The 12813-nt window shown below is 47.3% G+C and overlaps 2 protein-coding genes across 6 annotated transcripts in view; one reads left to right on the forward strand and one right to left on the reverse strand.

The window, feature by feature from the left end:
* The window catches only part of KCNG2 (potassium voltage-gated channel modifier subfamily G member 2), a 63019-nt gene extending 57121 nt beyond the window's left edge, over positions 1 to 5898 (forward strand). For all 4 annotated transcript variants that reach the window (XM_074575781.1, XM_074575777.1, XM_074575778.1 and 1 more), the window contains one exon: positions 1674 to 5898. In XM_074575781.1, coding sequence (XP_074431882.1) covers positions 1674 to 2486 — 813 coding nt within the window. In that variant the 3' untranslated portion in view covers positions 2487 to 5898. The remainder of the gene's footprint in view (positions 1 to 1673) is intronic.
* Positions 5899 to 7911: 2013 nt separating this feature from the next.
* SLC66A2 (solute carrier family 66 member 2) overlaps positions 7912 to 12813 on the reverse strand; it is a 70673-nt gene continuing 65771 nt past the window's right edge. For both annotated transcript variants that reach the window (XM_074575783.1, XM_074575782.1), the window contains one exon: positions 7912 to 11155. In XM_074575783.1, coding sequence (XP_074431884.1) covers positions 10948 to 11155 — 208 coding nt within the window. In that variant the 3' untranslated portion in view covers positions 7912 to 10947. The remainder of the gene's footprint in view (positions 11156 to 12813) is intronic.

Genomic DNA, 12813 nt, shown 5'->3' on the forward strand with positions numbered 1-12813 from the left:
GTACCTCGGCGTTTTGGTTATCATCTTGAGGTAACACAAGGCTTTATACTCAATGTGATGACACTGCTCTTACTGCCAGCAGTGCAGCAGCCCTTGAAACGTGTATTCAGTCACTCCCCCACATTTTGGGGAGCACATTGTAGTTAGTGAAGAGGGCAAAAGTCTTACAAAAGTCTTATCACTCCTTTGCTGGGTTTTTGTTTGGTTGTTGTTTTTTTTTCCCCACATCAGGGAAAAAACTGAGCATAAACACTTTTGAGAAGGATGGAGTTAGAAGGTGGTGCTGTGCGGTAAAAATTTCCTTGGCTCTGCCTCGCAAAAGACACCTGTGGTGAGCATGTGGGCAGAACTGTTCGTAGATGTGCCCGGTTCTCAGCTTCTCCAGTGGTGAAATGGGGACCAGCTTGACACAGCCTCACCACTCTTAAGTGATGCTCTATTGCTATAATTTAGCATAGGCGGGGAAAATGAGGTTTTACATTGGTACCTAATACCTGTTGCATCCAGTGCGAGTCACAAACTCCACTGCCACAGACGGACTCCTACATACTTACAAGAATTTTCATGAACTGTTAGGAGTCAAAGTGGCTCACCGAATAAATATACACTTCCCTTAAATAAATATACATTTGCCTTCCACTCAAAGCCCCCAGAGCATTAGCACTTTTATATGAGCATTTAACAGAGGAAACAGCACTAGCCCTATAATTGTCCACATCAAAAGCTGTTTATTTAGAGAAGCTGATTATTATTCAGCCGGAGTTACTAGCAGTGATGTAGCAGAGAATTGCCATAGTACTTGTGCTGTTGAATTAACAATGGAAGAGCAGCCATTACCAGCATTATTGTTTATTGCTGTTCCAGTGCACCAAGGCTGGCTTGTTTACAGGCATCGTAACTAAAGAACCGGAGTTCTCCTTATTTTCTAAGTGAGCCTGCAGGGAAGAGCACCTCTTCCAGTGCCTCAGAAAGCTTGGGGAGGGCATCGTGGTCATTAGTTGTTACAGGTGAGGTAACTGAAAATGCTTATCTCTCTGGACCCTCCCTCTGTTCTTGTGGTACTTTTTCTTTTAGAAATACCTACATTTGTCGGTACTTTACATCAGCTTTTGACTATAGGACTAGCGTGTTAGTAAATGTTCACTGGAACATAAAAACTGTTCTATATTCTGTGAATAACAGATTGTAGATGACTCCAAGCACGTAATATAAAATGCTGTAGGTGTTTATGAGCCATTTATAAGCAATTTATTATTGATCATGAAGGGAGAGAGGGGTCACCCATTTATTAAAATCCATGAATCCTCTACTAATCCTTTCTAAAGGGTGTTAAGGGCTCGGTTAGACATGAGGTATGAGCCACCGGCCTTTCAGCAGTGGGCTGTCTGGCCGACAGCTGATACCATCACACCAAATTCTTGGCAGCCTCAGGATACTCCTGAGCATCGTTGACCTGCCCTGCAGCCAGACATGTAGTTAGTAGCTCTGGGTTTAGTTATCTGTTCCAGCTGCTCTTAGAAGTGATGATTTTACTTTGGCACCTTGCAGTTCTCTTATCGATTTCATGTTGTACTTTCCTTTAAGAACTGCCACTCTCTCTTTCTTTGGTTCGCTCCCTGGCTAAATCTTCTTTCTTCCCCCTTTTCTGTGTTTCCCGCTCCTCTTCCCCCCAGGGTGAATGCTCACGGAAGTGCTATGACATCTTTGTGCTGGAGACGGTGTGCGTGGCATGGTTTTCATTTGAGTTCCTGCTGCGATCCATCCAGGCAGAGAACAAGTGTGCTTTCCTGAAAACCCCGCTCAACATCATCGACATCCTGGCCATCTTGCCTTTCTATATCTCTCTCATTGTGGATATGGTCTCCACGAAAAACAGCAGCAAGCCTAGTGGGGGAGCTGGGAACAAGTACTTGGAACGAGTGGGCCTGGTGCTGCGCTTCCTGCGGGCTCTGCGCATCCTATACGTGATGAGGTTGGCACGGCACTCGCTGGGGCTGCAGACGCTGGGGCTCACTGTGCGCCGGTGCACCAGGGAGTTCGGGCTCCTCCTGCTCTTCCTTTGCGTCGCCATGGCCCTCTTCTCGCCGCTGGTGTACTTGGCTGAGAGCGAACTAGGAGCCAAGCAAGAATTCACAAGTGTCCCCACCAGTTACTGGTGGGCTGTGATCTCCATGACAACTGTTGGCTATGGCGACATGGTGCCTCGTAGCATCCCCGGACAGGTGGTAGCCCTGAGCAGTATCTTGAGTGGGATTTTGCTGATGGCTTTCCCAGTCACGTCCATCTTTCATACCTTTTCCCGTTCCTACAGTGAGCTGAAAGAGCAGCAGCAGCGAGCAGCAAGCAGGCAGATGCGCCAGCTAGAAGAGAGCACCAAACTCCCAGGTGGTGACAGTACACAGGGGCTCGGTGTCACATTCCCACCAAATGCTACTGGGCAGGACGGTCAGCCCGTGGTCGACCAGGAAGCCAAGAGAAGTTGTTGACTCTGAACAGCTGAAGACATATTCAGCAGCACAAGAAGCAGTGGACAAGGGGGGGTCAGTTCTGCAAGCAGATCTTCCTGAACTGCATAAATGAGGGTCAGACACACACAAGGTTGTCACTAAAGACCAACTTTTGATCTCACGGGCCCCCTGAAAAGTGCCCCTAGAATCTCTACCAAGTACAGCTCTGCTCCATCGCTTTTCATAGGGCTTTTCTTTTCTGTTGAACAAGTATTTTTGGCAACCCCCAAGGAGCAGCTGTTGAACATAGCCAGCCAGGAGAACGTAAGGTGAAGCACAGCCTGTGCCGGGGTGCCATTCGGCAGAGCAGCCAACATGCCGCCTCCTCCCTGCTTGGTGACACTCCGCGAGCGAGGGGCTGAACAAGGGGGCTCCCCGTGCTGCAGTGCCCTGTGTACGGGGTTTGTTTCAGCAGCTCTGCCAAGGAACGCGAACCTCAGACAAGCCAAGGTGTGAGGGCAAGAAAAGGGCAGAAACATCACTTCAGCTTTCCCAGGGGCTTGGGTTTGTCTGTTTTACAGATCAGGCAGCGCAGCCGGGGCTGCCGGCTGCCAGCTTTAACTTGTGCGCTAGCGCAGTATGCATTATTTAGTAAATACACATTATTTACCACCCTAAGCTTTGTATCTTAGCCCCATGACAGACATATACATAGACAATCTTCCTGACTATGGTACTGAATGTTAACTTGTTTTTTTTTTTTTCCCTTTGCTAACAGTTGAATATAACAAATATCTTTACAAATCATGCCATTTTGCCACTTTCTGTTAACTATTTCCATCTCTCATGTATCAAAAAATGTGTTCAACAGACAACTAAAACCGAACTACACACAGCCCAAGAAGGGGAGGGTGATGTGAAACGAGCAGCGTCTCCCAGCTCTTCATACTCCTCCTCAGCAGTAGTGGCTGCATTGACTGCCGTCAAGTGCAAAGAGGAGCAGCCCAAACCCAGTGAAGTCAATGAGACACCTTCAGTGGGCTCTGGCCCGAGCTGCGGCGCAGCAGCTCTGCCCTATGTTAGGAGTAGGTGTTTTTGTTGTGGTTTTTTTCTTTCCCCTACTAAGGAAAAGGCGATCCTGTCATCTAAAAATGGGAATTATTGCTCTGGCTCTTTTTCCTAATTCTCAAGAGATTTAAGTCAATTTAAAGGGAAAATGAACCATATGGTGGCATCGGCTTGTTTGTGTACTGATGCCAGCCCCCTGAGCTCTCCAGCCCGCTCCCCAGAGGAGCTGTGCAGCTGCTCCAAGTTAGCAGCTGTGTGGGCCTTTCAGTGCTCCTACAGGTAGGATATGATCAGGGGACGGAGGGAAATGGAGCACAACTCTTGTACCTGTGCCCCCGTTTGTATTAAAGCCATGCAGTGTCACCCTCCGTATTCTCGTCCTGCCAGAAAGAGAAAAAAAGCATTGAAGATGGGTTTGGGGTTTTTTTGCCTTAGCATATGTCATAACACCAATCCTACATTAGCAAACTCCCATATTAAGCCATTCCTTATAGGAATGGAGCAAGGGAAAATAAAAGGTTACACTTTATTTTAATAAAAATTAGAAGCTTTGTTGCTGAATGCTCGCCCCCTGGTGATTGGGGGGTGGGAGGGAGGTGTGTTTCGCCGTGCTGATGTGAAGCCATGTGTGCGGGTGCTCCAGCCAAGATCCCATGCCCCTGGCCCTCTCCGGCCCATAGCCAGGCCAGCCTGTGCCGAGCAGCACAGCAGGGTCACTGGGCTTGGAGCAGCAGGTGTGTTACACACACACAGTTCGCTGGTGGGTGCTGCAAGAGATGGAGGCAGCAAAACTGAGCCCCCCTGCCTTGCAGGCTGCATCTGGGTCTCCAGACCCCCAGCTGCATTGAACTACAAGCAAACCAAACACAGCTGCATGCGCCGGGGCTCTGCCTGTCCTTCACAGACCACCAGCACCACCGGGAGCATGTCCGCGCCTTGTGCCAGGAGAGGAGGGCCAAGGGCCGGTGGATGGTGTGTGGGCTGACTCAGACTCCTGGCAAAGCAATACCAGCACTGAGTTGCTGTGACTCATGAGAGATTTTTAATTTTATTATTTTTTTAACCCTGAGGCAGGCATTTCTTGCATTAAGGCATATTAAGGTTTGGCATCAGGGATACGGCTTTGCAGCCGGCTAAATGCAAACCAGCAGAGTGGTGTGTGGGGGTAAAGTGTGGCGAGGCACTGAGGGGCAGCAGAGCATTTTATGGTGGCATTCGGGTACTCAGTCTTCAGATGGGACCCAGCGGATTCACCAGGTGAACACACAAGTTCACCTTTCACGGTACTTTGGTTTCTGTACACCAGGTACTGTTTAGTGCTACATCTGTGGTGTGAATGCAGTGATCATGCACAGAGGATGCAGAATACATCTCCTCGAGGTGGTGAGGCCCATCAGTGATCAGCAGCATTGGCCTACTCTTAGTTGGAGTAAACATCCTTGCAGAATTAAGAGTTTCACACTTGCAATGCTAGCAAATAACCATGAATGAATGCCACTTTTGACCCCGCAGCATGAAAAAAACAGGACCGGGACAGCTAACTGCAGCTCAGCAGCTGTGTAGGAAAACAGAGTGATGACACACACCATATTATTGCTGTGCTCCATCAAGTTCCTATTGTCCTACAATAGTGAGTTCTTTATATTTTTCAAAAGGCACATAATTAATTCCAGCACGCACAGAGTTTTAATAAAGTGACAAAACCCGCTCATTATGCCTGCTAGTCAAGGCCTGGCATTTAATAAGTTTCATTTTATCTGTTGAGATGACAGATGAAGAAACAAATATAAAACAGGAACCTTTTAAACAAATTATTTTTGGAAGCTGTATTAAGTTGCGATGCACACATTGGCAGACATAAAAGATACCCAGAGGAGTGCAAGTTTCACGCAGCATAGCTGTTGTTACGGGTGATGCTTATTACTTTTGATCAGCCACTGGAGAAGTGTTGGTTTTGTTGTGTATGGTGGTTGTTATTTTTTCTTTGACACAGCACACTCATGATTTAAGGCCATTTAGCTCTAATTATAATAAATGCCACACTGCTGTTTGCATGTGTGCCGGTACCAGAGGGTAGTTACACCTGTTTCTTTGAAACACAATCTAGTGCTTCATGATTGTAGCCCCAAGGAAAAAAATATTCTTCTTTGCTATGGGACAGAAACTCAAAACGCATGTGAGCAAAGCTGCCTCTTCTACATGGTCATCTTGGTGGCAGCATCCATGGGCCTGGGCATACAAATTCTGGCAGTCGGCAACAACAGTCATCTGAAAACCGTAACTATGTTTGAGAGCTAAGGATGCAGTAACTGGTAAAGGCACAGAGTAAGAGGGAATGGCACAAAGTCAAACACAACTCCTTCTGCTCACACAGCACATGTGCACAGCCATCTCCTCCCTCATAGCAACCTCAGTTATGAAGGAGCACTAATTGTAAGAAAAACATGACACTGGTGTCCTCCCCTCAGCAGTAAGCCAGATGGGGGCTGCTGTCTCACACTGATGGGGACAGAACAGGCACCGTCTACAGCAGCCTCACAGCAGATGCTTCACGGGGGCAAAGTACCCTTGGCTCTCAGAGGGCTTAGTGCCTACAAGCTACAGCCTTAGAAGAGGACGAAGCTTTGGGGCGGAAGAGGAAAGAAGTGGATGGAGGGGCTGATGGGCAAAGAAATCCAGCATGGTTCTGATGGCCCATCTGAGGCTGAGCAAAGCCCCTTGGTCTTCCAGCACAGCTAAGCCAGCACCTATGAGAGCCAAATCCATGTAAACTGGGACACAGAAGGGGCAGGGTGTGGGGTCTGAAGGCCTATGTCTGTGTTTGCTGTCAGGGCATTTCCAGATACTGTCGTCCGCTTGGGACCTGGCTGATTTACAATGCTGTTTACAGGGAGATCTGCCCCTGCTCCAACGTGTGCCTCACATTTTGTTCTAGTCCATGCCTCTTATTTACAGCTGCTGGCACAGGTATCCAGGCAGTTTATTTATTGGCATATTGTTGACTTACACATTAATGTCTTCTTTCTGTTACAGAAAGCCACCAAAAAGCTACAGCCATCAGTCAGGCCCTTGAAGCCTTCCAGTCAGGCCCTTGAACTCAAGCCTAAGCTAAGGATCACAACCAAATTTAACAAACAGCAGCTGTGGGCCAACTTTTGCTTTACTACCCAGTGCCGAATTTGAGCTTTGCCTCTTAAAAGTCTTAAAATGTTGTAGTTGCATCTAACTACGTATGTCGATACATGCAGCCAAACCCCTCATCATGAAATGTGTCTCTATGGCGCCGCAGGGCAGAGCACAGCCTGCCCTGCACTGTCCTCAGGCCAGGACCAGGGCTGCAGCCTCCAGAGGTGGCCGGGAGACCTCCCCTTTACTGAAGGGGCTCCACATGGTTTCATTTAGGGCCAGTCCCACCATTAGCTTCTCCTCAGTGAGTGACAGAGCAGCAGCCGGTAACACCAATACTATTTGGGATAGATGGTACAACCACTGTGAGCAATGAGCAGGCTCGGCTCTTGTGGGGACTGCTTGGTCCCTGTGGTCTCCACTGCCCGCAGACTGTAACAGAGCTGGCAGGTTTTACTCACCACCCTCGTTTTCCTCGTCCTTTATCCCCACTTCACTGATTTACCTACCTTTGCCCTTCCAGGTCGTGGTTTTTTTCATTCCCTCCTCTCCAGAAGCCACTTCCTTCAGCCCCTTATTTGAGTAAGCTCAGTCTCTCCCACCTCTCTCCTGCTCTTCCCGATGTTCTCTCCTATGTCCCCAGCCCTCTCTTCTCACCGACTCCCCTTTTCCAGCTTCTGCAGCCACGGCAGGCAGCAACAGCAAACCATCTCCCCATGCCAGAGCAGCCCGGCAAGGCCCAGGAGCCACACATTGGCCACAAGGCTGGTCCTGACTGTGTTGGCTTGTCTTCACGTCCTGAACCAACACGGAGGGAGGTCAAGACTCCTCTTGGCACAGCGGTTGGCCATGAGATGACACACTCTGTTTCCTCATCTTCCGTGCAGAGGCTGCAAAGAGCATGTCCCTCAGCTGTGCCCGTCTTTGACCTCATTGTGCAGTTTGCACAATACAGGTGTTTTTTTTTTTAAAGCTACATAATAGTCTGCTAGTAATGTGTTTTTACTGTGAGCATCACAAGCATAAAAGAGTTAAGTGGTCATGCGGGTAAGTTTACCCCAGGATGTATAGAAAAGCAGGGGACAGAAATCCAGAATCCCTGCCGTGCACGCTGACCTCAGGACAATTTATGCCTTGTGCTCACCCAGCCATCAGGAGGAAAAAGCATGCGAATTATTCCTACAGACAATCCTCTAGACAAGGTAAGTTATAATAAGAGTTAAGAAGCATGCATCTTGCATCTGAACAAAACAAAGCAACACTGCAATTTATATATAATAGGCAATTTTTATTTAAAAAAAACATTGCAACTGACAGAGAAAATAAACTCCATGAAATGTGTCATACATTCAAAGAGATGTATTTAAAGTAATTGATTTCTTATTCTCTGAGGTGATCATTGATACAGATAATTCCTGACAATTAAAGAACAAAAACAAAGTTCTGTAACATTTTGTCCCTAAAGCATCTTGCAAGATGAAGTTCAAGAGTTCCTGGCCAAGAGTCCTACCTTGCTAAATGCCACATACAGAAAATAACTTTAGACATGGTTTCACTGGCTTCTCTCCCAGCATTTGCAGCTCTGGTGTGAATGAGACTGGTCTGCAGAGCTCACTGGTTTGGATACTGATGACAGACTCAAAATCTGCTCAGGGAAGAGTCCCAAAAGGAAAAAACAACAGTTGTTTTATCCTCAGTAATACCTGTAGTTCAAAGCCAAAGAGGTGGCCAAAAGCATGCACTCCCAGGTGAAGCAATAGCATACAGAAGTATATTTCTTAAGAGCTATTTCTTTCTTATATCCCCGTTTCATAGAATATTAGAAAAAGACCACCATATACAAAAATCTTATCATTACAAGGTATTTAAAAAAAAACTTCAGACCATTAAAACACACAAGAAAGTGTGTGTTTGCATACAGTAGAAATACAATCCTCATTAAAGCAGCATACCGGAGAAGCCAGTTGTTAAGTAAGTTTTCAATTGAAAAAGACAAAAGCCCAGATGTTCCTGTAACACAACCAGAATATTGGAGAAAAGAGAAGAACAAAACATTCATAGTCTGCCATGCTGGGTACATCGTCTTTGTAAGGTCACTTCAGGCCTGAAAGAGGATGGTATCAAACAAAGAGCATGGAGCCAGTGCCTGAGCAGAGCATTCTCTGCCCAGCCCTTGGAAACAGCAGCTCTCCTCGGCTCTGCTTTACTCATGCAGATCCGACTGGATCTGCCAGGGCAGCAGGGGCTTCCTGAGGACGCCCTTTCTTCCGCCTCCAGCAGTGCCCCCTCTGAAGGGCAGGACGGCTTAGCCCCAGGGCAGGACTTCTATCCGCAAGTTTGGGCCTCAGCCCTCCACCACCACCATGTCATCTCCAAAATCAAATGCATGTGCAGTGGGAGCCCCAGTGTCAGCCTGGGCCACCTGGAGAGTGAGGGGGTGAGAGGGGCACGAGTCTGTAAAGCAGACAGGGACAGACCACTCTTCCCTGTCTTATGACAGACATTCCCAACCAAGCATCATGCAACCACTGCTGCAGCCAGCTGATGCTCCCCCTCCAGAGGACAGTTTGCCACCAATGAAGACAGTCCAGACTCAAATCATGAGGTTACCACATAGAACAAAGTAGGGGAAGTATCTGATTTACACATGGAAGTTATTAAACCTCAGACTTGCAATCGGTAAGAAAACATAAGCTCTCAGGCTAATCGTGGAGAAAAAATGATTCTCATAAATCTGTCCCAGCTCTAACACCTTGCCTGTGGTCAGACGGGATTCACCCGGCAGCAGGGAGGGAGCCTCATGAAGAAGAAATCAGCACAGGCATAGCTTTTCCTGGGACTAAGCGTCTTGCTATGGTTGTCTCATACCAACCAGGGCGGTTTCACGACAGCAACTGGCAGGAGCCCAGGGGCTTGGTCACAGCCCCCTGTGGGTCCACGCCACCTGCAGCTGCTAGACATGTGCAGTTCTCAGAAAGGGCACGGTGACCTACGCTGGCAAACAGCCATTACAGACAACATCTACATTTATAAATAAACTCTCTGCTCTTTCAGCTTTCTCAGTCCCTCTGTCTAAGTACAAGCTGCTGGTCCTTCTAAGAGCCTAGAAGATCTAAAGCAACAGAAAAAGGAAAACATGGACTCCTTCCCTGTTGGGTCAATGCACAAAGCACCCCAAAATATAAACTGGTTCTTGTTTGGCATTAAACAACATGAACATGAATCTCCGCCTCAACAAATCAAGCTGTCAGATGCTAGTCCTACTCCATAGGATATGGCTTTTTCTCTGTCTCAAACTTTTTCACTTCCCTTTTTGAGGTGATGGAAGTGGAGCTGCTTCTACCTTTGTGGCTCAATGGCCATCTAGAAATACTTGCCTGGCAGTACTGGCAACACAGATCTGCTGGCCCCTTCGTTTGTGAAAGATGTCCCACAGCCCAGCTCTGTCCTGTGCACAGGTGTAGGAGCAGTGCTGCCCCCTGAGCGCAGGGCGGGCTATTCTCAAACTCAGTTGTTTCAAAGCACAACTACCGGTTACCTGCAGTCTCCTGTTAGCTCCTCCTTTTGGCTGCCTGCTTGACTGGCTGTGCCTCCTCTAAACATGGCTCCAGCATTGTCCGTACGCAGAACCCCTTCATCATCTTCTTGATGTGTCCGCCCGCCACACTGATCCCGCAGCAGGGGTGAACACCTGCCATTCACTCTTAAGTACATTGATGCTTTACACCGTGTATGACCAGTTCGTTTCTGGCTGCTCACCTCTTTGCAGGGCCTCCTGCCCTCACCTTCTCTGCTCACCAGAAAACCTGCTTAAGGAAAAGACAAAGCTCCTGCATTTGCTCTTCAATACTTCTTCCTAAATCGTGGAGATACTGAATGCTAGCATATGCCACAAACTTCCTGCCAATATACAGACTTTATATTATATAAATAGGTAAAAGTTCCAGACAAAATATCCTATAATTTCTGTGGTGTAACATTTTTAAATAGCATTAAAAACACAAACCATCCAGCCCTTGTGATTAAATATACAAACATTTGTGAATTGATAAGGCTCATAGGTACATATGCAAAAATAAAGTGCCCCTCCCCCCACCAAAAACAGTTCTGTACAGCTAAGTCTGAAAACAGAGAGAGCAAGTTATTTAAAATAAAACCTCCCGAGCTGGAAGAGCAGCCAGATTTTCAATCCTTGTTCTCATTTCTGCTTTCAACTCGGCAACACAGGAGTATTTACAAGCGGAAGAGGAGCTGCCATGGCTGACTCCGCAGCCCCGTTGACCTGCAACCTGTCCAGCTAAGTGCCTCAGAGGGCCTTGGTGCTGGCTGGGTGCGCGGTGTGGGACACAGGCTTCTGAGGGTAGTAGCTGTACAAGTAAACCTGCAATAGGATAGCGATGTCCACAAAAACCTGCAGGAGTCCGCAGATGGAGAACTGGAAAGGGGCCTGATTCAAGATGAAGTAAACAGTCTTGAACGTGTCCCCACTGGTCCACATCAGCACCATCTTGACACTAAAAGACAGAAAAGAAGGGAGGAGTATTTATTGAGAAGAACTTGGCTTGTGATTAGACCTGCCGTGCCAGAGGATCCCACCTACTTCAGTGAGGGTTTACACTCAACAGTGGGTTGGGACTCCCCTTGACCAGGGCAGACAGCGCGCCTGGCCAAGACGTGCAGCACTGTACTTGGAAGGGAGGATCAAATTCTCTAACCCACAAACTGCAGCACTCTTATCTCAGCAATTACAGCTCCAAATGCCTGTGGCTATGAAGGTATCCAAGATTTTAAAATATCCAACTAGCATATTTGACTCAGCGGTGCTCTGTATGCATGACTGCCACATGCTGACAGCACTGACCATAAACCAAAGTAATACAGTGCATAGAAAACAAAGGCAATTCATCCCAGCAGTTATTTCTTGTGCGTGCCATTTTGTGCTCATGCAAGGTGAAGTAACACGCAGCCTGCTCTCTCATGCATCTACACTTTTTTAGCATCTGCTGAAACAAACACTTCTGATTGATAGATGCAAGAAGCCACTTCTTATTGCAAAAAATGCAAAACCAAAAAACCAGAAAGACAGATTGTCCAGTAATACAGAAAGAGGGGAAACGACATGCCTGCAGCTGTTACTGGAAGGATGAACATCACTAGGGATTTTTATCAAGGACATAGATCAAATGCTCAGACTTCCTTTTAACAGCCATCCTTGCTTTCATCTTGCTGTACTGCTGAGCCTTCCCCTGTCCTGCAGTCCAGCTCCTGCTCCTCCACAGCAGGAGAAACTCTAGGGAATAGAAGCAAGTTCTTCAAACAGACCGAATTTTTTTTCAGTGCCCTCGACAAAATGTGAACAACCACATCCTGAAGGCTGTTTCCAAGCTTCATGCACTTTAACAGGAGAGCTTTTTAAACAGATGGATAAGCGGTAGCAGACAAAAGCTTTGTAGTTCACAGTATGAGCATTGTGCATGATTTGTCATAATTATGAGCAATTACGTTTTGCCAGCACTGACTCCAATTCATCAAATGCAGTCAGGCCCATGCAGCAGGGTAGGACTTAATGTTCATTTCTCAAACATTCAGGCAGGGAGCTAGCACAATTTGTATTTTGGATACAAGTACACAATGCTATTTATTGCAAGCCAAATGCTGCAGCCCCCTCTCTTCCCATATGGGAAGAGTGGCCAAAAGCCTCAGTCAATACTGCCCCATTGCACTATGGAAACACACACTTTTCTGTAATTCATGTCACGTGTCTGAGAGCATGAAACAGGTCTACAATCCTACGGACCTTCCAAAGAGAGTCCCTGCCTATAAGTGCAAGCAAGGACATGGGGCTGAATGAACAGTCATTCCCCACCCAAGGTCATTCTAAAAATGTAAATAAATAATCCGAGAAGGAAAACAACTGCTGAACCCATAGTGTCATTCGTGCTCAGTGCAAACAGCCTGCACCAGCCGCATGTTCCCGTATCACACCGAGTCACCTTACATCACACTTACGGGAAGTTTACAGATGCAGGCACTGGTGGGATTGTTTGGGATTTTAATTAGGAAGGGCGATGAACTCTGAGGGTAATAAAACTGGCACCTTGCTTGCAGGCAGCCAACATTCCTCCTCCTCTGATTTTAAGCTTATCAGTGTTTTCTGGGCAACTGATCACAA

The sequence above is a fragment of the Larus michahellis genome, chromosome 2 (assembly GCF_964199755.1).
Source record: "Larus michahellis chromosome 2, bLarMic1.1, whole genome shotgun sequence".
In the NCBI taxonomy this organism is placed as follows: Eukaryota; Metazoa; Chordata; class Aves; order Charadriiformes; family Laridae; genus Larus; species Larus michahellis.